We start from the raw sequence: 21766 nt of genomic DNA on the forward strand, positions 1-21766 counted from the left end.
TTAAAAAATAATTAGGCATTTAATAATTGTAGTAAGTAAATAAATATAATATGATTCTGTTGCTAACCAGATAAAGTAAACAATCTTGTAAGAACGCGCATTTTTTTAAGAGCAGACGGAATAGCAAATTCAAAAATTTTACGCGGCATGTAATTCTTTGTCAAATTAGTTTTTTTTTACCTCAAATGATAAAATTATTAATAAAAGTATTATATGGGATCATGGAAAGAAAACGAAGTTTCCGGTTTCATCGTATTTTCACAGTAGCTTTTGAAGGGTTATTTTAGGTTAGGTTAGGTTAAGTAAATGTTAATGATTGCCCCGCAGGGTTAGAAAATATGCCCCGCAGGGCTAGAGCCCCCCGCAGGGGCTAGAAGTATGAGAAAGTCTACTGTGAAAAAACGACGAAACCGGAAACTTCGTTTTCTTTCCATGATCCATTATATGTTTTAATGGAACTCCTATTCTTGAGATTAAACAACACCTCACCCTCACCAATCAAAAATTAACCTTTAACAATTAATGATCATTGAAATTTACCATGTATTTGATGTTTTTATTATATGCTATAGGCTTACACAACGTAAAATAACTATAAAAGCAATGTGTTTAACATACTTCTACAAAGTTTAATTAAAAATTCATAGCAATTATATTTTTAAGATGTATTAACAAATGTATTAAAACTACATTATTTATACTAGTCCACAACTCTTCCAAAGAATAGTTTTTGTACCTCAGGAGAATTCTTTCTTCCCTAAAACAAGAATATTTGATTTAGCAACAAGGTTAAAAAACCAACAGACAAAATAATAAATTTTGAGTGGCAGATAAAAAAAAGTCGCCATTACTAGTAAAACTAAACACAAAAAATAGCTGCAATCACGTCAAAATATTTTTTCACGTATTTATTTTGCTGTTGGTTGCAGTTGGCTATAGTAAAGTATTTACAGGATTTGGCCAAGATTTAGGTACTAAAAAACTAACATTACATCATTTTCTAAAAAACTTGTCACCATTTCATCAGGTGGATTCAGCTGTAGCCGCTGTAATGATCATTCAACTTGAAAAAATTAAGTAGTTGAAAGCTAATCGGATTGGAGGAAGAATCAGCCAGCCGGAGCCACCATAAGTTTGACAGGCCTAAGCCTCTCTTAGTCAAGCCACCCCATGTCACCCTCTTCCACAGAAGCTCTAAGCTGCAGCAGCAACCTTGCATTTGCTCTAAATTAATTTATTTTAAAGCTGCATATAAATATTCGAATTTAGTACCTTTTCTGTTGTGTAGCATAGAACTGCAACTTCCCTGCATCTATCCCCAAGTATAGTAGTCACCTGGAAACCAGAATTTTACATGTATAAGGCAATGCAATGGAAGACTATTATAACTAGAAATTCTTATAGTGCAAAGTAATTGATGAAAGGCTATTTTTCTAACTGTCATTTTCCTAGCTCTACGAATTAAACCAAATATTTAAGACGACAAAATAACTTAGTTAGAATTGGCATTATTTACCCATAATAAATATCTAACTATAAAAATTTATTTTCAATATATCTAAAATGACCTCATGTAAGCAGGTTGATCCGCTGAAAATGCTTAAAGTTCCAGGTTCAAACTCCAGAGTTGACACAAGATCATTATTTCCACCAAGCTTCTCATCTTTCTCAAGTATGTTGTTCAAGTCATTAAAGATTTTCTCATCAATTTGTCCCCTAAAAAAAGGATGACAACATCTACTGTTTGTTTATTTTAACAGAACAAAAGAATTGCTCAATTTAACCCACTTACCATTGACAGAATAATAATAATCAATATCAAGTTTCATTCTTCATTGGTTTGGAACACAAAATTTTTGAAACTCAGACCAAAAACACCAAAGATATGTGGAAATCAGTAAAAAGTTAAAAAGCTACTTTAAAGCATTTAGACTGTCATGGATGTTATATAGTTAAATATGCTCCCTAATGATGGAACTGTTGATAAGAAAAACTGACCTGGTCCTAATTTGCTTAGTATGTCTGAATTCTCCTCCATTGATTGGTTTCTGAAGCATAATTGTGACAGAATGTGTAGATTCATCAAAATGCCAGGCATGCCTAAATACAAAAGGCTCGAAAAATAGATTAAGTTGTACTTAAACTGTTTTTAACCTATTTTTAAAACGTATATAAAAATATACTATGACACCAGTAAAATCAGACTGCAGAGCCTAAATTTGAATTAAGTCCCCAATAAACTTTTTTGGGGGGATTTAAATTTTAATTTTTACTGTTGCCATAGTCATTTTGATCAAAGCAAAAGGTCTTTTTTTTTTATTTGGGTAAAATTCGTAGCTTTTAGAGTGTTTTGCTTCATAAATATTGTATTCTGGTATAGAGTAAAATTAGGCCTTATGATTTTACTATAAAAATTCACTAAAAAGTTAAATCTTTACAATATACCAATGAATTAACATTAACATGTTTGTGTTCGTTCACCTATTTTAAACACATAAAAATTGGCTGTAAAGGGTTAAATTTGATGTCAACAGATGAACTGAAATTAGTTTCCGAATGTGAACACATTTTCCTAGGTGTTTCCCAATCCTATCTTAATATTTGCTACTAGCTAAAAAACCTTCAAACTTCAAAAAAAAATCAAAATTTGAATGTATTAACGATTTATACATTATACATTCAAAGTTTTAATTTTTCAAATTTTGATTTTTTTTTGGAAGTTTGAAGGTTTTTTAGCTAGTAGCAAATATTGAGATAGGATTGGGAAACACCTAGGAAAATGTGTTCACATTCGGAAACTAATTTCAGTTCACCTGTCAACATGACAAGATGTCAACAAATGTTTATGCAATACAACAAAATTATTTTTGACACATATACAAATATGATATAAAATAAGATTATTCAAACTTATTTTTTTAAAATATTTTTAAAAATTATGTATCTTTTACGTGTATAGTTTTCATTCTTTTCATTTTAATTAAATAAAAATTATTTAACTACATTGTAAATAAGTCACTTTGTGAAAACACTCTTTCGGAAATCATAAAAAATTGAAATGAAACAAGAAATCTTATTGGTTTAACTTTAGCAAATGTGTTTTATTGTATTATGTTCAATTTTTTACTGAAATTGATTGTTTTAGAAAAAAATTATTTCCATCGAACAGAGTAGAGTTTTTTTATTATTGTATTGATATAAACTGAATCATATAAAATTGTTCTGTAAGAAACAATTTAACCCCAAACTAAAAGTTGCTTTTGCTTCCGTCAAAATGATCACAGCAACATATAAAATTAATTTTTAAGTCCCCCCAAAAAAGTTTATTGGGGACTTAATTCAAATTTGGGCTCTGCAGTCTGTTTCTACTGGTGTCATAGTATATTTTTGATATAAAAAATAGGTTAAAAACAGTTTAAAGATTAAAAGCTTTGAATTGTTAAGAATTCAATGTAAAGTTATTATTACAAACATCAGGCAGGCGTAGTGAAACAAAGTTCTTTAGAACAACATTGCATTTTTTGAATTATTTTAGATAAATTAAAATATTTTTCCTGGAGGTTCTTCATACAAAGGAGGGGGGGGGGGGGGGGGTGAGTGATACACTTTCTGTCTGTAAAAAAAATTTCTTATCAGGCGCCCTATCTCTGAGGGGGGTTTGTTGTTACCTTTCCTGGACAAATTTAAAACTTCCCTAAAAATTGCAGAACGATCGATCCAGTCGTTTACAAGATTTCATAAGAGACACGCATAGAGACAAATGTCTATAGACATCCTGTTACTTAAGTATATAGGATGAACCACAAAAAAAACACTTACATGGTATCCTTTTTGAAAACATTAACAGTGCATGCTCCCAGTTTATCTGCAAGAGGGTGCAACTCATCTAGCTCTAGAACTTTTCCAAGAAATTCACGAAATCTTAATACACAAAGATATATGATTATATTTAGATTTGATAAAAGTTTTTTTTAATTATTAAAAGCTTATTCTTGAAAGAATAGACAGATTTTTTTTCTTTCTCGCTTGATTGCCGCTCTGTTTTTAAAAGCGAAGCTTTTCTATAATTAGGGTCGGTCCGTCCGTCCGTACGTCCGTAACGGATAGCTTTTCCCGTTAATTTAGGCATGTTAGAATTGTCCTATCGATTTCAAATTTTGCATGGTGATTCCTTGAGTAGTTAGGTACGATTTAGAAAGCGTAGCAACTCTATAATCATTACCAAAATGTCCGTACGTCCATTTTAAACATGTTGATTTTTTTACTTTTTTAACAACAAATTTTTATGTGATCAAATCATCGGATTGATCTGATTTTTTGTATATTGATTCCGGGGACAACAAAGTATAATGTAATAAGCGAAGCAACTCTATAATCAAGCCCTAAAAATGTAAGTATGTCCATAAAAATTATCCTGTATCAAGCAGTTTTACATCAAATTTACTTACAATTTTGCTTTGACTCTTATAAATTTATATTATGATAATTAAGTTCTAACACTATACAAGTGTTAATGTCCGTTTGTCCTACCGTTTCAGTGCTTCGTTTTTATGGATGTTGTCATCCTTGTTTTAGTTACAAACTACTATATCATTCAAACTGTATGTTTATCTGTCTGTAAGAAACAAGATTATTAGGTTGCTATTTAAGATAGACTGATGATTTTCTTGGAAATGTTCCATTTGTTAATGAGCATCAGTTGACACTCACTTGGTCTGACGGACCAAATCGTTAATACCCAAGAAACCTAAAACTTCAACATTAAATATTTAACTTAATTACTTGCTATTTAGGATATTGGATTTAAGATGGATATTTTTTGTGTGGGTATTCCTATCATCAATGAGTCTACGGTAAATATGAGTCTACTGATTATCTATTGGTATATCAGTAATGCAATGGGAGACATGTAATTTGCTTTGCTGCGTTTAAACAGATGCAATCTTTTTCGCAGATTCCTATAATTATTAAGCATCTACCATATAGATTCACTTTGTTTGTATTAACTGTAATGCATACATCAGATTTGATTTCTATGGAGAAAACGCAATTTTGTTTTTATTTGTTGTATGTATACTGGTTATTTTAATATATATTTTTGTATTTCTTTGATTCGCTACTGTTGTATGTTAACATCCTTGTTGTATGATCTTTTTTTAAAACCAGCCCTAACATTTAACCTATTCTCTGTGTTGATTTATATAAATCACATTCTTTATTACAAGAAAATGATTAGAAATAGACTTGTCGAGTAGCTTTGCTACAGAATTACATACATGTCACTTTTGTAGAGGTTAACTATCCCTCCGTCTGGATCCATTTTATCATAAGGTAAAGCTCCAACCTAAAAATTTTAAAACTTCAAGGATGAAGGTATAAGTAATTTCAGCATTTCCGATTGGGAATAAATTTCGATTTCATTGTTGGTGAGTTAACTAAAGAGGCGTGCAGACGTTAGGTATATTAACCCCCTTGGTAAAACTAAGTGGGGTGGATTGGATTCACGTACTCCTATGTGTTAACAACCTACAAATTTAAGTAGCGTGTGAAACAAAATTGCAGGCTTCGCAACTCAATTCACCAGTCAGAGGACATTTTTTTACTGTATCGGTAGTATAATAGTATGTTGCGTTTGTGAACTCGAACCTTTATCCTTTTTGTTTTCCTTATCATTATTGGCAGTTTAGAAAGCGCCTATTTTCAAAAAGTTCATAAGTGTGTGCGGCATTTCAAACAATGCTTGCGCAACCAAGCCTAAAACAAAGCCCATGTGGCCATCTTATTTTCTTCCGTTGGAGAGTGCGGAGTTTCTGTGTATGAAAAACTATGTTTCACAATGAAATGTGGTGTTATCCGTGCTGAAAATACCTTGAGTGCTTCCCGGTTTGACATGACCAAAAGACTCGGTAAATATTTATTTCTTTTAAGCATTTTTAATGGAATAGAATGATATTTTAAAGAAGGCAAATTAATTTCTTTATTTTCATTAAAATTAGACCAAGTAATTGATTTATTTTTGTATCAGAATATTTTAATAGTAGTCTATGATGATTTTATCCATGAATTACAAACTCGCACTAAGTTTTGATTTAATTTGAAGCAAAAATAACCCTAACTTCTTTTATACATTTTGAAATGTAAATTCAAAATCACGAAACCTTTTATAAGGAAAAGACGATTATTCCCAAATGAAAAAGATTTATTTTCTTTTACAAGATTTATTTTCTTATGATGTATTTAACATTTTAATATTTGATTATTAATTTTGTTATTTTTATTTCAGCGTGACCATTTTCATACAATAAATTGTATTAGTAACTACGCTGGTTTTGTTCATGTGGGAAGTAGCAGGTTTAGTACGTCTGTACTAAAAGATCTTGTACACGGCCAGGCAAATGCCGTTGTACCGAAACATTTACTTTAATGTTGATTATATGTAGAGGGGTGGGCATTTAGGGGGGTGTATCCATCCCCCTGACAATTAAATAACACCCTCTTGTTGTCTGTATTACACTTCCCTCGATCTGGGTCAAAGAGGTGTCAACATTTGTAGGTGTCCCTGTCCACCCTCCTGGAAAACCCTGTGCACGTCACTGACCGTCAATATACCAAACTTCCCTGAAAGTGCAACTCAATAACTCTTAAAGAAATATAGCTAATCATTTATTAAAAGAAACTTAAAAGACAAAAAAAAGTTTCGTAGCCAACTAAAGCTTTACATTTTTTTGGGATGGGATCGATCTTAATTTTAGAACAAATACACGTATTGTTTGAAAAATTTTACCTTCGTAGCAAACTGGCGATTTCTAATATGATTCTCATCTAGGACCGGTTCTCCATTGTCTAGGAATACATTGTGCGTTCCGTCTGTATGGAAGACCATGTCCAGCTTGTTGTTGATATCCTTGACGGCGGACTCAACTATGGTGGGCTGGAGGAAGTTTGGCAGTGTAACGATGCCTTTGGTCCTGTATCTCAACCTATCATTAAACAATAGAGCGTCACTCAGTGATTTTTATGAAAAAAAAACTAGCATACAACTTACTTAGTCCTTCAGTCTTTTGGGCATGCCAAAAAATGATTTTCAATACAAATATGTAAAGATTTGGTGATTTTCTATTTGTATCTCATCCTTCTCTTTTTAATCTTTGCACTTCCTCGTTTTTATGACCACTAGACATTTTTACTATGACTCAGAATTTGTCAGTTTGTTTGTGTTTCGCAACTTATAGATACTGTCATCCTTGTTTAATTTTATTCTTTTAAGTAGCATCCGTCCGTAACGCTATGTGGGAAATGAGATTAACTTAGCTGGCATTAAATCTGGATTTTTGATTTTTTTGTCAACATTCCCATCATTATGGGGCATACCATATAACATCTATAACAGCTTTTTAGATGCTTTAACTAAAAATGAATATCCACCCCTACCCTCCCTCGGCCGGACATCCTTGGACTGGACACCCTACTAAGTAGAAAAGGTTCGCTTTTAAAAATAATTCACCGTAATTCATCCAATAAATTTTTATATCTTTCTGAATCTTGATCAGTTAATGGATATAGATTTGTATCTATTATGTTTTCTAATTTCATTGTGTTGTATTTTCTATGTAATAACTTCATAAACTAAAAAAACAAACTAAATTCAATTCAATAAGTAGTTTTTATGTAAAACAAGTTTTTTTGAACTTTGTATTAAACTCATGTGAAACAAAAATGAGATATCCTTAAAATAAAGTAACAGTATGTCTGTCTGTCTGTTTGTCTGTACCAGAGGATCTCGCTAACCGCTGAACCGATAGGGTTCTCCTTTACAGGGTAGCTTCTTTTAGGTCCTGAAAGATTCATAACTATTTTGGTGGAGGGTACCACCAATCTCCCAAGAGAAATCGTCCATAAACAAATATTTTTTATTTAATTTTTTTAACTAAAAATAAAAATAAGGGGGCGTCACCCCTCACCCCCCCCCCCAAAAAAAAAAGTAATTCCCCATCCCACTTTTTTTTCCTAAATCTAAAGTAAAAAAAATGGTTATCAACTCCCCCCGCCTCAAGTGACCCTAGAGGCATCTAGGGGCGTAACCGCTAGTGTACATATAATAATGTGGATAGAATTTTGTTCTAAATTAATCAATGGGGTAAGGTCGCTAATATCAACATTGACAAGTCCATAAAATCGAAGCACAATAAAACCGAAAAATCAGATAAAATTAAATAATACAGAGTGTTAGCACTTACAAAATTTACTATTTTCGTATCGTCAGGTTTAAAATTGATTTTCAGAGTTGCTTTACACTTTCTAAACTGTACATAACTGATCAGGACGATGCTAACATACAAAAATGTTCATGGACGGACGAGTGGACATTAATAGAACTATTCCATCACGCATTTAACAAGGACAAGTTTGTCCACATCTCCTTGAAGCGAATACAAAAGCGCGATAGGAAAAATCAAAGCCAGAGATAATGATAATTTCATTGATATTTCATCTACAGTTTTGATGCTTAGTTATTATGAAAGAAATTCATTTTGAAGAAATAAAAAAAATCTTTACATTAAAATTGATAAAAGTTCAAGTTTGCAGGGCTTGACAGGCACGAGTGTTAGAGAGGCCTAGCTGCAGATACGGATTGTTCAAAACAGATCCTTGCGAGAGAAGGGAGAATTTATAAGAATTGTTCGGCTTTCCCTGATAATAACATTCTTGCAGCATCAGATCTCCGGTTAAAATTGACAGTCATGGCTGTAGAGTTGGTCTTTTGTAGCAACGCCCTTTATAGGGTAGCTTCTCGTAGGTCTTAGGAAGGTTATAACTAAGGGTACCACAACCCCTCCCAAGAGAAATCACCACTAGAAAAAATTACCCTCCCAACAAATTTTTTAATAACTAAAATAAAAAATAAGGTTATCGAATTTAACTCCCCCCTTCTCAAGAGTCCCCCTGGAGGCCTCTAGAAACGTAGCCGCTAGCATACGATAAAGTAAGTTAAGTAAGTTATATATGTGTGTGTGTTTCGTTGTCCATCTCCATACATCGTAAAAATGACGGACTCATCAATATTCCAATTTACAGAGAAGTTTATTAGAAGTGGCCAAGAAAATTTATTGGATAATTGATGGAGAGGGGGTGGGGGCTCACTCCCGATCAACCCCACTAAGATCATCACCAACATTATTCCGCCAGTTTTTTCTTCTTTGAGCGTAGGCCACTCACAATTTCTCCAATCTTATTTGGAATGAACCTAGTATTAGTGTCGGACTGATTATGACGTAAGAAAAAAAATTAGCCAATGAGAGGCCATTATTGACCAATAGTAAAATTTATAGTGGCCTCTCATTGGCTATTTTTTTTTCTTACGTCATAATCAGTCCGACACTAATACGATTTTTGCTATTTATGAGAGATGATATTTTATCATCTTCTAGTTCATGTAGGGGTTCCCTTCTCCAGATTATTTTTGGTCTACCTAGTTTTCTCTTATCTTGGGGTTTACACGTCAAAGCTTAATTGGCTAAATAATTATGTCCTCCCCAATTTCTTTAATTGCCAGTTTCATGTCTGACATTATAACCCTACGTGCTTTATAGAGCTCAGTATTTGCGATCTTGTGAACCCCACTAAAATAATTTCCTATAATAAGCAGCATTAATATATTTATATATAATTGTTATAGACTTTATTGTAGCGCTGCACTGGACTAATTAGAATTTTTATTGCTTTTCTTTGCATTATATGTTTTCATTTTTAAATATTTGAATGTCTTTATTTGAAATTTTATAAAAATAAATGTCAAATGATTAGTAAATAATACAGTTAATGAATGAATATACTTTTTTTCTGGATAAAAATATAATATAATGAATATTACTTTTATCTTATCGTCCTTATTGTTGTTAGATTATTTTTCCTTATCTGAAACTCGGTATTTAAAACTATTTTTTATTTCCTTTTATCTATAATTGAAAAAAAATTTATTTAAAAGTCCAAATTAAACTTTTTAAAACCAAAAAATGATTTTTTAATAGGAGAATAAATTGAGATAATCTAAATAATTTTTAAAAACTGATTTCAATGACAGCTTTCTCCAAGTGTACACTTCCCAGCTCAGCTTGATACACACACACACACACACACACATACACAGACAGAGTAGAGCTAGTAAGCTACCTCCATTAAAATTATTAAACAACACAACATTTCACATTTTATAACTTTTTTTTCAGCCATTTATTACCTACTTTAAAACACTTTTAGTAAAGGGTTTATTTTGTTTTTCAAAATGAAGTGTTTTTTTTCTATAAATATTTCTTTTAGATTTATAAAATATGTAAAATAATGGTATTTTTAAGGCCATTTTTATTAATTAAGGACATAAGCAGTTAGTTAAATGGCATAGAATATTTTTTATTCTTTTCAAAATTAAAAGTACAGAAGGCTTTTAATTAATTAAGGAATAGTGTTTTCATTATATATGTTATGTAGGTAACTTTTTTTATTGTGTAAAGAATACAATTATTATGTGGCCGAAAAATTTACTTGTCGATGTATTTTGTAATCTACGTACCTACGTGGTAGATTACGATTTATTTTTGTTGGTTGCTACTATTGTCGATCACCTTCAGTTCAGTTCAGTCGCGTCTCTCTTTTGGACTGTGGAGTCCAGAGAATACGGCCACCCTGCTCCTCCATGAATTCCTTTTTTTTTTTTTTTTTTTTTTTTTTTTTTTTTTTTTTTGGCAAGTGCTTCAGCTTCTCCCCATGTTAATTTCAAATTAAAGAGGTCCTTTTCAGTGCTCCGCCTCCAGGTCATTTTTGGTTGTCCCCGTTTACGTTTACCAGTGGTGGGGTTCCATTTTAAGCACTTTTTTGGAAACCTATTTTGTTCCATTCTGAGCACATGTCCTAGCCATCTTAGTCTTTTAAATTTCACTTCTGCTTCAATACTATTGCACTTGGTCTTAGCATACAGCTCAATGTTTGATATTTTGTTTGGCCAGAATATTTTGCAAATTCTTCTTAGGCAGCTATTGTGAAATGCATTAAGTTGATTTGTTTCAGTTTTCACAGTTCTCCAGCATTCAGCTCCATAAAGAAGAACTGATTTTACATTACTGTTGTAAAGTCTGATTTTTGTTTTCAGAGCAAGTTTCTTTGAATTCCAAACGTTGTGTAGACTGTTGAAAGCAACCCTAGCCTTATCAATCCTGGTTTTAATATCAGCTTTTGAGCCATTTTCACTGCTGATAACACTCCCCAAATAGGTGAATTTGTTGCTTTGTTTCAATTGTTCACCATTTATTGTTATAGTTTGATCAGGGTTTGTAGGTATATTCATAATTTCAGTCTTCTTGACATTAACAAAGAGCCCGACTTGTCCTGCGTATTTGACTAGTCTATCTGTCTTAGCTTGTAGATGTTTAATTGTTTCTGAAATCAGTGCCAGATCATCAGCAAAGTCCAGATCTTCTAGGTGTCCTAGTACGCCCAGCTGGAGACCACGTTTTTTGTCCTCTGTGGTTTTCTTCATCACCCAGTCAATGACCAATATAAATAGAATAGGTGATAAAATGCATCCCTGTCTAACTCCAGTGCTTATTTTAAAGAAATCAGATGTCTTATTGTTTCCAACTGAAACACAGGCTTGGAAGTTGTCATAAAATTTAGTTATCATAATTATCATCTTTTCAGGTATACCATAACTTCTTAGTATTTTCCAGAGTGTTTGTCTGTGTATGGAGTCAAAGGCCTTAGAGAAATCAACAAAATTTACATGGAGTGGCTTGTTAAATTCAACACATTGTTCAATAACTGTCCTAAGGGTGAAAATTTGGTCAACACAGCCTCTTCCAGCACGGAACCCAGCTTGTTCTTCTCTTAGTTTATTGTCAATTTTCTCATCAATTCTGTTTAAAATAACTTTACATAGGACCTTGCTTGGGATAGAAAGCAGCATAATTCCTCTCCAATTATCACAATTGTTCAAATCTCCCTTCTTAGGTAGTTTTATGATTATACCTTTAGACCAGTCAGTTGGTATCTTTTCTTGTCTCCAAATTTTATCAAAGAGATCAGTCAGAGTCCTAGCAGAAAGATCTATGTCTGCCTTAAGCATTTCAGCAGTTATCAAGTCAGGTCCAGGTGCTTTGTCGTTCTTTAGACTATGTATAGCAGCTTTAACTTCTTGAATAGTTGGTGGTCTTGTGTCTATGTCTATTTCATGTCCTGGTTCTGGTTCAGCAGTAATTTCAGGTTCAGGTCTGTTCAACACTTCTTCAAAATGCGATTTCCACCTTTCAGCAACTTCTTTTTCTGTAGTGAGTAATTTACCATCTTTAGCCTTGATAGTTTCACCACTCTTTTTGTTATATTTGCCACTTAATTGCTTGGTTATGTTGTATACTGTTTTCATGTTACCGAAGTCAGCTGCTCTCTGGGCCTTTTCAGCCAGATTGTCAATGTAATCTCTCTTGTCTTTCCTTGTGCGCTTTTTGACTTCTTTGTCTTTAGCAGTATATTCAGCTCTTAAATTGCCCATGTCAGCCAAATGTTGAGCATTATGAATTTTGTTTTTAAGATTCTTTCTCTCTTCTATTTTGTTCCATGTTTCTTCAGAGATCCAGTCCTTTTTCTCTGGTTTCTTGTGTCCTAGGATTTCCTTAGCAGTAGATTGAAAGTTTTCTTTAATTGAAGTCCATGTGATCTCAGTCTCGTCATTTAGGTCCTCTAAGACTTGAAATCTATTTCTGAGTTTTAAGACAAATTCATTCTTTATCACTGGGTCCTTTAATCTTGAAGAATCATATTGTCTGCCAATCTCACTCTTTATATCATGGCCAGTACGCTTCAGCTTTAATTTAATCTTACTGACAACTAGTTCATGGTCACTGAATATGTCGGCTCCTCTATAGCTCCTACAGTCTTGCATTGATTTGACCCATTTTCTATTGATCATAATATGGTCAATCATGTTTCTTGTTTGTCCATCAGGTGTTGTCCAGGTATATTTGTGAATGTTTTTGTGTTGGAATAATGTACCTCCTACGACCATATCATTATTTAAACAGAATTCAAGTAAAAGTTCTCCATTTTCATTTCTTGTACCTATGCCAAAGTGTCCCATTGCATTTTCCACTCCAGTCCTGTCAGTTCCTACTTTAGCATTCATATCTCCAAGAACTAGACACATGTCATGTTTGGGTACTGAGTTTCTGATTGATTGCAGTTGATCATAAAACTCTTGTTTTACTTCTTCACTTTTGTCATTTGTTGGGGCATAGCATTGGATAAGGGTCAACTTGCAGTGCCTTGATTGGAATCTAGCCTTAATTATTCTGTCTGATATAGGTTTCCAGTCTATTAGTGAATTGACATGTCGTTTTTGGATAATTATAGCAACCCCATACATATGTTGACTTTCATGACCAGAATAAAGTATTAGGTGGCCATCTTTGGTTGTGGTTTGTCCTTGTCCTGTCCATCTACATTCTGCAATTCCAAGTATTCCGATATTGTAACTTGTCATTTCTTTAACTACTTGGGCTGTTTTAGTTGACTCATACATTGTTCTAACATTCCAGGTTCCTATCTTACAGCTTTGCTTAGAACTTATTGGTCCTGTCATCAAGTTGATAGCTTCCTTTCGGGTTTCACCATCATCTTTCATATTCTCAGTAAACTGAGCATCAGTTCCAACAGTTCTTGTTTCATGCACACCTCTGGCTGTGTTAAAGCCATAAGTGTTTGAGGTTTTGTGGGTGGTTTCGCTAACTGTGATGATTTTTACAGGTAGGATAGTTAGTCCTACGCAAACCTTTCATATCCCTGGAAGGAAGGGTGACTGGTAAGGGGAGGGACGTCAATATCCCCCAGTACTTCAAGAAGTACCTCCTGCCCTGTGTCGATCACCTTATATATTTGCTAATTATACATGTTATAAGTACATTGAACTGAATGAATTTAATTTTTCATCATAAGCTCGATCTTTAAAAGGCTGAGTTCACTAAACATATTTTTAATTGAATTTGCGATATTTTACTTAGAAACAAAGATTTTAAAATTTAGCTTAGAAAAACAAGCCATGAAAATCATATTTTTGTGACACATCAATTATTAATATTTTTTATTTCAGAGAGTATGAATAACGCTGCTCTTGCGTTGATGCTGCGCGGCAGCCGCAGCCAGCTGGCTGTTGCCAAGCCACAGATGACTGCAATGATGCCAGTTCGTGCTACCAGCACAACCACCCCTGACATGGGTCAGAATTCTTCTATTCCCGCCAGGGCTGCCAACGACGGCTACTCTCCCTTCAAGGTCGACTTTAAGGCCAACAAAGCCGAATGGGCCATGGCCCGTCTTGACGATCTGCTTAACTGGGGTAGAAAGGGTTCGCTGTGGCCCTTGACCTTTGGTCTTGCCTGCTGTGCTGTAGAGATGATGCACATCGCTGCCCCCAGATACGACATGGACAGATACGGTATCGTTTTCCGTGCCTCCCCTCGTCAGGCCGATGTGATTATTGTTGCCGGTACTTTAACTAATAAAATGGCACCCGCCTTTAGAAAGGTTTACGACCAGATGCCCGACCCTCGTTGGGTTGTCTCTATGGGCAGCTGCGCCAACGGCGGCGGTTATTATCACTATTCATATGCTGTCGTCCGTGGATGTGACAGAATTGTTCCCGTTGATATTTATGTTCCCGGCTGCCCTCCCACCGCCGAGGCTCTTATGTACGGTTTCCTACAGCTCCAAAAGAAAGTAAAGCGTATGCAGCTGTGCCAGGCTTGGCTCAGAACTTAATTATTTTATTATTAGCAATATTTTATTTGTGATCTTATGTTTATTGATCAATTATTCATATACTTGTAAGAAACCAGGCATGTAAAGAAATATAAACTATATTACTATCTGATAATCCTTATGATAAGGATGTTGACATAATCTTTTGTTCCAGAGATGCAATATGTCCAGAAACCAATCTGAAAATGTAATAAATCAAGGAATAACACAGGTTAATATTGATTTTAAATTCTATAAATGCCAAAGACAATTATCACAAAATGATGTTCAAAGAAGCCTTAAAATTGTATAATATGGCTTTTTTTTTATCTTTCCACCCACCTCAACGAAGCCCTATAGGGTAAATGCCGTAAATATTTTAAAATTTATTTCGGCGATATCCTCTTCGATTTTCTTTAAATTTTGAAAAAATAACCTAATTTTCTAACGGCTTTACATATTTTAGGCCAACTGTCGTAAAGTATTCCTGCAGCGTGACTATAGTGAAGGCATTGGAGTCAAGTTTCATACAAGATTTCCAGTAGAGCTTGAAGGTTAATCTTTTTTATTAATGGATTAAAATAATATTAGATTTAAAACACGCCATAAAAATTCCATTTTAGGGCATTTTCAATTATATCTGCTAAAATTGCCTTAGCTTTAGCATTTATTTTATGTTGATATATTGTTGCGCTACTCACGGATATATTCGTCTAAGTTAAACTAAAATACTTGTTTGTTAATTGTAAATTAATTTTGAATCTTTATTTTAGGAAAAATAGACCGAGGACAATTTGAATACACAATAAATACTCTGAATACTTTGTATGCCGAGGCTGAAAAGGCAAACTGTTCAACCTATTGTGAAGGTAAATTTTGTTTAGTTTACATCAGATGAAATGAATGGCAGATTGGCTGAGATCTGTTGTTGTTGTCTTGACTATAGTTTTTTTTGTGTATAGGGAAAAAATACAACTATAGAATGTTAAGGAACGTTTGGTTTGAGCTCATGTTAACAGTTTATCATAGGATGTCGAATCTGACCATGCATTCCAATTAGTGTTTACTTATTTTTACCCAAACCTGACCTGATTGTTGAAGGGATCCTTTAATCAACCCTAATCAATAAAAACCTAACATCCTTGTGATTCTGTGACTAGAACTTTAAGTGAGCACATTTTCTGAAAAATATCCACTATGTTAAATATTATTTATTACCTATTATTTCAATAAAAATATAGCAACTAATTTTATTATTTATGTGAACTATTTAGGTTGCATGGCTTGTTTGACGGCTTACATTATCTACTTTTGCACAGAGACTCATTATGAAAAGTGTTTAAAGAAAGTATCAAGATTCGTTCATGAACAAAACGAACAGGTGTTTTTTTAATATGCTTGTGTTTTCATAGCTAGAAATATTTTACAATCAACATGATTGTATGATTGGACATAAGGTTTTTTATAAAAGTGCTTGAGATATAAAAAGCAATTGTAGTTTTTGATTTTACTTCTGATGTAAAAGTCTTTACCTAGTAATTCCTTGCGGATAAAAATATTGACATAGATATATATCTTTTAGTTTTAAATTATAATTGATTGTAGTATAATTTCACTGTAGTGAAACAAAAGTCTTTTCTTCACTTTATTTATTATGAAATATATTTTCGTTTAGCTTATATGTTGGATGCAAACTCTTTTATGGCTAGGGCCTTCTTTCATGTTGTGTTTTTTTATTGTTTTTATTTTAAAATTCAGGTTTGGACTAAGCGAGGCCTCTTGATAACCGACCCTATTGAGCTAGGCTTGAGGGTTGTGGAAATATCTTTACTCACAGAACCTGCTCTCCAACCACAAACTACTAGCTGTAACTCTATACAGGTGAGAATAGATATATTTTCATGGCAAGACACCTAATCATTTCATGTAAAATTTTTAAGTAAATATATGTTACCTTTCAAATTAAAGGAGATTTTATTTTAAGTCCTGTAATTGTAGAGAGCAAAGAAACATTTGAAGCTTCCTAGTAAAAGCAGTTGTTACTAGGCACACTTAAAACCAATATCCATACCTAATCTTATATTTTTTTCAGAGCAAAGTTGCTTACCCTTAGAGAAAGAAGAAGTGAATAAATTTTATTGCCATGTGAACCTACTTTGTACAAACACTATTTTATATTGTTGCTTAACAGAAAAAAAAACTTTTTCTTTGTGATACTAAATGTTTGAATTAGTTAGGAAATTATAAAATTGGACAAAAATGGCCATTGATAAAAGAATGAAAATCTACGAGGCCATAAGTGGTTCAACAATCCATCAATCAATAAGTACAGCAGCTAGCCAGGTAAATGAATTTTATAAAAAGAATTTAATTTAGATTTTTTTCTTACTTTGAAATGATAAAAATTAGACTCACTTGAAGAAAATATTTGAACCCTATTTTCTAGATTTTTATATCTGGAAATTTTCAAATTAAAATTGCTTAATTTGGATCCATTTTAACTTAAAAGTAGCCAAAAAATGCATTGATTTCATGGTGGTATTTAAAAATTGTGAGAATGTTTTTTTCAATGGTCAATTTCTCTGGGAGAGTGGACACTGGAGGTACCCTTACTTCCCCCAAAATACTATAAAACTTAACTATCATAAACTTTTTTAAAACTTCACAATAAAGGAGTACCATTTCGGTCCAGTGGTTAGCGAGCTCATAAAGGACGCCTGCAAGAAATAACACGCTTTAACTGCTGAAAGACTGCCACAAGAAGACCCAATACCCCAAATTTAAAGCCTTCAGCTTCAATAACAAAAAAGTTCTAGGCATTTCAAAATAGCATTTTATGTACAATGGAATTTTTGAAAGATTTCCAATGCTCATAAAAGAAAAAACAATACCTATTAAATTACGTCGCCTAGACACAAAATTATAACCTTATCTTTGTCAGAAACTTAGATTGCCTGTAACTAATTACATTTTTACAATAAAAACACCACATTTCATAGTCAAAATCTATGAAAAAAATTCGATTTAAATTGCATTTTTAAACGAAAATCATAGCGAAAACAAAGGGGTAAACTAATACAAGCTTAGCTGTGATTGGTTGTTAAGCTGATTCAGCCTTCTGATTGGCTACAGTACATTCGGTACAACGCAAGCAAAACTTAATTTTTTTTAATGATTTTGACTATAAAAATAGGTATCTTTATTGTAAAAATATAATTAGTTACTGGAAACCTAAATTTATGACAAAAATAAGCTTATAATTTTGTTTCTAGGCCACGTAGTTTAATTTCAAAGTTTTCAACATGAGCATTGCAATTCTTTCAAAATTTTCATTGTACATAAAATGTCATTTTAGAATGTCTAGAACTTTTTTGTTATAGAAGCTGAAGGCTTCAAATTTGGGGTATTTGGTCTACTTGTGGCAGTCTTTCAGCAGTTAAAGCGTGGTATTTCTTGCAGGCTTCCTATAAGCTACAGGCAAATAAACCGACATCCTCTGACTTTTATATAAAAAAATATATTTAGATTTTTTTTACTGTAATAATTGCAGGCGGCCCTGTCTCGGTGCTCAGCCAGCCAGGTCAGGGATCCAACCAGTGCTCTAGAGACATTAAGGTCTTTGATACAGCCAGAAATAAATATTAGGTAGCTTTTACATTTTTTTCTTCATTAAATTACTAAAACAAACATATTTTTAATTATTTAAAAGTAAACATTCGCTAACTATGTTATTAGATAGAACGAGTGTTATGTCTTGACAAATAAAAAGAAACAACCAAATAGTGAATATAATTATGAATTTACCTAACGAACGACGTATCATGATTGTCTGGAAATAAGTTGCTTATTATTCTACATTTATGTTTTCATTAGGTATTTATCTGATATATAAAATCTATGAATTGATTAAAACCTTCTTTTTCAGAATCCAGAAAGTTTTGTCTGACATAGCAGAGTCCCATCTAAAGCCCGCCATCAGAAACCTGCGCTTGAACCTTGGTGAGGAGAATGTACCTGGAGCTGCTCTAGAGGAGGTCTGTATCTCCGCCCTGGAGAATGCCAAGGAGGTCTACCAGCAGTCTTTGGTAGATACGAAGCTACAGCAACGTTTCACCAACAATAATATTAATAATAATACTATAAGCCGAGGTGGAAATTGTCCTAATCAGGTGCTGAAGAGGTCTTTTTCAAACAACAGCCATGTTTCTTCCCCAGTTACGAAAAAGAGTATGGTAATAAAATCAGGTAATTAAGCATATTAAGAGATATTTGTTTAAGATGATTTATAATTTAAAATTGTTACCTACCTACAGACTATACCTATACTTTTTCGATATAAGTTAGTTAGTGCAAATTGTACAATAATGTTATTTTTATAAAAAAAAAAAACATAGATGCACTTTATTTCCTATAACTATGTTTTGATCATATAAATAATTCATGACAGGTCTTGGACGACCCAACACTGACTTAATCTTGGTAAACAAGGCCGGTCGACCTGTTAGAAGAGAAGGACCGAAGTGGGAGTCGGAGAGATTGACCTCGGATACTTTGTTTATCTTGGGATCTAGAGCTAATAAGGTAACATTTGTGTATTTCATTTTCCTAAAATTATTAAGGTATAAAATTTCTTTATACATATCTTGCCAAGAAGGTTTTTTCAGAAGTAATAAGAAAAATTCAACATGTTTGGTCTTGCTAAATCTTCATTATGTCGTCTGAATTTTAAAAAGGTTCGTAAATTTTTAGGCACTTGGCTTTGGACAAACGCGTGGAAGACTCTACATCAAACATCCAGAATTGTTCAAGTATTCCGGCGATCAAACTGACAAAGAATGGTTAGCCAAGGCTAACCTGATGGCCACCACGGGTGGCAAAGCTTACCTAATGGTGCTACAAGACATCCTTGATCTCGCGGAGTCCCCCGAGTATTCGTCCCATCCTAAGCAGCAGCCTGGCGAGCTGGTCGGATTTACTGTTCCTGATTGGATGCTGGAGAAAATGAAGGCCTACATTGAGACCGCCAAGACAAACCCTGAAACGACTGATGATGAACTTTTACGCATGGCTGAGGAATATGCTGAGATGGACGAGGAGGGTAAGAAAATGCGGCGAGATGATATTAATATTGTTGCATCAGGTGTACTAGATGATGATATTCTTGTTATGCGCAAGAAGTTTGGAGACCATAACAACACTATTAAGAAAGAGGATGAAATGAGTCTGGAGGGTTTGATGTGTGGTGGAGGGACAGATCATGATGTTGGTAGCAACAATGTGGCGCATCTATTCAATGACATAAAGCATGAGTCAGTGGATGATGACTTAGACAATTTGGATCCAGGTTTTCTTCAGGTACATTTATTTATATTTCTGATTAAAATCATATTACGAATTAGATAGGAAATAACTGGACGGACAAAGACAGCCGGCCAAAGTGAGTTATAATATTTAGATTTGTATACTAAGAACTTATATGATTATGCTTTTTTTCAGGGAATGAATTTGCACAACTTGGTTCGCGAATTTGAAATGGACACAGGCAGCGGCTCTGAACTTAATCTTCTTGCACTTGCAGATGATTCTATCCAATAAAATAATATGATTATTTATCAAGGGATTTGGTATTTTGTACACTTTTCCATACGCAATTTATTGTAGATGTTGATTTCAATGAGTAGGTACTAGTAGAGTGGTACATTTTTGGTAGAAAATTTTGTTCCAGAAACCTTTTTTTCGAATTGCATTATTTGTACCTTATCATTTGAGACCAGTTTTAAAAATCTATAGAGAAAAAAGTGTTAGAAATATTTTGCAAAATTTGGTTGGTTGGGTATCCGATGAAATTTATGCTGCAAATTAGCTGTTGTGATGGATTTGGGTCATGTAGAAGAGAACACAAAAAAAGAATTTCAAATCGTATTGGCTGAAAACAAAGTTATGATATTTTGCTTGCGCGAAAGTGTACAAATTCCTCCCCCTCTGGAGTCTAATGATTGAAATTTCGCTGCTGTTGTATTATATTTATAAACATATAAAGAAAACCTTTTTCTGAAATTTCCAGAATAATTCTGACTGTACATATCATCACAACAATGTCAGATCAACAGAAATCTCAGAATAAAAAAGTTGTTTTCATTTAAGTATTTAAAATTTGTGCCACTCATCACTACAACGCATTTTTTTAGTTTAATTCGTTATTAATATTTTATAATCATTTGTTTATTGTAAATATAAAAAGTAGTTAATTTGGAAATATTATTAGAATTTTTTTTATTTTCATTGCTTTGCTTCCATTTTTTTTTATAATCTTTAAAGGAAATGTTTTAACTTTTTGATCAGTCAATTTTATATTAGGTATTAATTTCAGCTGCTCAGTGCTTAAATTCATTTTTTTTCAATCGTTTTTTCTTATATTTATAAGTGTATTAATTAGAACATATAATGATGTTAAATCTTAAAGTATGGACTTCTTAACCCTGTAAAGATTTTACCTTTTCATGTGAAAAAAAAATATTTAAATCTCTTCTAATTTTTGTTAAATAATAGAAAACTATAAGACGCATTTTTAACGTTCCCTTGATGTTATTTTTCTTTAATAAAAAAAGTAAATAAAATTCCATTTAGTCAGGTTTAAGACATAAGACTTTAAAAAAACTTAAATGTAATAAAATGATTGTTTAAATATGTGATTACAATCCCCCGTTATTATTTATTAATTTACATATAAATCTAGCTGCAAAATGTATAAATATTGAAATATTTGCCTAGAATAAATCATTTTCAACTTGATATTAATTCTATAACTTATCATTTATTAATTTTGCATGAATATATTATGGGTTTGGATAAAAAAAGATTTGTTTATAATATCATTTACTGTTATTGATTTAATTGTGCAGACAGACAAATTCTATTTTTAAGTTGCTATGCTTTTACAAACATAAGATATTTTCTCCACTCTTTGGTAAGGTCTGTTCCTTATCTT

The 21766-nt window shown here is 32.8% G+C and overlaps 5 protein-coding genes across 12 annotated transcripts in view; 4 read left to right on the forward strand and 1 right to left on the reverse strand.

Moving 5' to 3' along the window:
* LOC145316722 (guanine nucleotide-binding protein subunit gamma-1-like) overlaps nucleotides 1–21766 on the forward strand; it is a 116387-nt gene that overhangs the window by 89383 nt on the left and 5238 nt on the right. The window lies entirely within an intron of this gene.
* On the reverse strand, nucleotides 641–7668 carry LOC145316713 (uncharacterized). Its single transcript, XM_080157422.1, has 8 exons — nucleotides 7505–7668; nucleotides 6785–6980; nucleotides 5277–5344; nucleotides 3820–3921; nucleotides 1999–2100; nucleotides 1569–1716; nucleotides 1273–1335; nucleotides 641–757 (listed from the first exon to the last, which is right to left on the reverse strand). Exons 1-8 carry the CDS (start codon nucleotides 7621–7623, stop codon nucleotides 701–703), a joined length of 855 nt encoding a protein of 284 aa, XP_080013548.1. The 5' UTR covers nucleotides 7624–7668; the 3' UTR covers nucleotides 641–700.
* LOC145316716 (NADH-quinone oxidoreductase subunit B 2-like) lies at nucleotides 14137–14954 on the forward strand. Its single transcript, XM_080157427.1, has one exon. The coding sequence runs from the start codon at nucleotides 14137–14139 to the stop codon at nucleotides 14797–14799; it is 663 nt and encodes a 220-aa protein (XP_080013553.1). The 3' UTR covers nucleotides 14800–14954.
* LOC145316719 (golgin subfamily A member 7) lies at nucleotides 14958–17040 on the forward strand. Its single transcript, XM_080157429.1, has 6 exons — nucleotides 14958–15010; nucleotides 15245–15332; nucleotides 15552–15647; nucleotides 16053–16159; nucleotides 16537–16659; nucleotides 16871–17040. The coding sequence occupies exons 1-6, from the start codon at nucleotides 14963–14965 to the stop codon at nucleotides 16889–16891; spliced, it is 483 nt and encodes a 160-aa protein (XP_080013555.1). The 5' UTR covers nucleotides 14958–14962; the 3' UTR covers nucleotides 16892–17040.
* On the forward strand, nucleotides 16976–21570 carry LOC145316706 (deoxynucleotidyltransferase terminal-interacting protein 1). 8 transcript variants are annotated; one of them, XR_013878657.1, is made up of 8 exons: nucleotides 16976–17121; nucleotides 18329–18423; nucleotides 18704–19023; nucleotides 19226–19359; nucleotides 19528–20133; nucleotides 20275–20409; nucleotides 20742–21259; nucleotides 21406–21570. XR_013878657.1 is itself a non-coding variant. In XM_080157410.1 (7 exons), exons 1-6 carry the CDS (start codon nucleotides 17038–17040, stop codon nucleotides 20371–20373), a joined length of 1338 nt encoding a protein of 445 aa, XP_080013536.1. In that variant the 5' UTR covers nucleotides 16976–17037; the 3' UTR covers nucleotides 20374–20409; nucleotides 20742–21570. The 8 variants fall into 8 exon arrangements, 5 of the variants coding, with proteins under 5 accessions (XP_080013536.1, XP_080013537.1, XP_080013538.1 ...); XR_013878658.1 differs by having other exon boundaries at nucleotides 20275–20402; XR_013878659.1 differs by having other exon boundaries at nucleotides 20275–20402; nucleotides 20742–21005; nucleotides 21215–21570.

The sequence above is a fragment of the Acartia tonsa genome, chromosome 4, assembly GCF_053477335.1.
Source record: "Acartia tonsa isolate MP-2025a chromosome 4, ASM5347733v1, whole genome shotgun sequence".
In the NCBI taxonomy this organism is placed as follows: domain Eukaryota; kingdom Metazoa; phylum Arthropoda; class Copepoda; order Calanoida; family Acartiidae; genus Acartia; species Acartia tonsa.

Excerpts from the sequence above, each read along its gene's own strand:
- LOC145316713 (XM_080157422.1), bottom strand. The coding sequence starts at position 7,623 with ATGAAGTTATTACATAGAAAATACAACACAATGAAATTAGAAAACATA. Across the intron at positions 5,345-6,784 it reads ATCGCCAGTTTGCTACGAAG|GTTGGAGCTTTACCTTATGA; the intron begins GTAAAATTTTTC and ends TAAAATTTTTAG. Across the intron at positions 3,922-5,276 it reads AACCTCTACAAAAGTGACAT|ATTTCGTGAATTTCTTGGAA; the intron begins GTATGTAATTCT and ends TTGTGTATTAAG.
- LOC145316716 (XM_080157427.1), top strand. The coding sequence starts at position 14,137 with ATGAATAACGCTGCTCTTGCGTTGATGCTGCGCGGCAGCCGCAGCCAG.
- LOC145316719 (XM_080157429.1), top strand. The coding sequence starts at position 14,963 with ATGTCCAGAAACCAATCTGAAAATGTAATAAATCAAGGAATAACACAG. Across the intron at positions 15,648-16,052 it reads CTGTTCAACCTATTGTGAAG|GTTGCATGGCTTGTTTGACG; the intron begins GTAAATTTTGTT and ends TGAACTATTTAG. Across the intron at positions 16,660-16,870 it reads CTAGCTGTAACTCTATACAG|AGCAAAGTTGCTTACCCTTA; the intron begins GTGAGAATAGAT and ends TATTTTTTTCAG.
- LOC145316706 (XM_080157409.1), top strand. The coding sequence starts at position 17,038 with ATGGCCATTGATAAAAGAATGAAAATCTACGAGGCCATAAGTGGTTCA. Across the intron at positions 17,122-18,328 it reads TAAGTACAGCAGCTAGCCAG|GCGGCCCTGTCTCGGTGCTC; the intron begins GTAAATGAATTT and ends TAATAATTGCAG. Across the intron at positions 18,424-18,703 it reads CAGCCAGAAATAAATATTAG|AATCCAGAAAGTTTTGTCTG; the intron begins GTAGCTTTTACA and ends CTTCTTTTTCAG.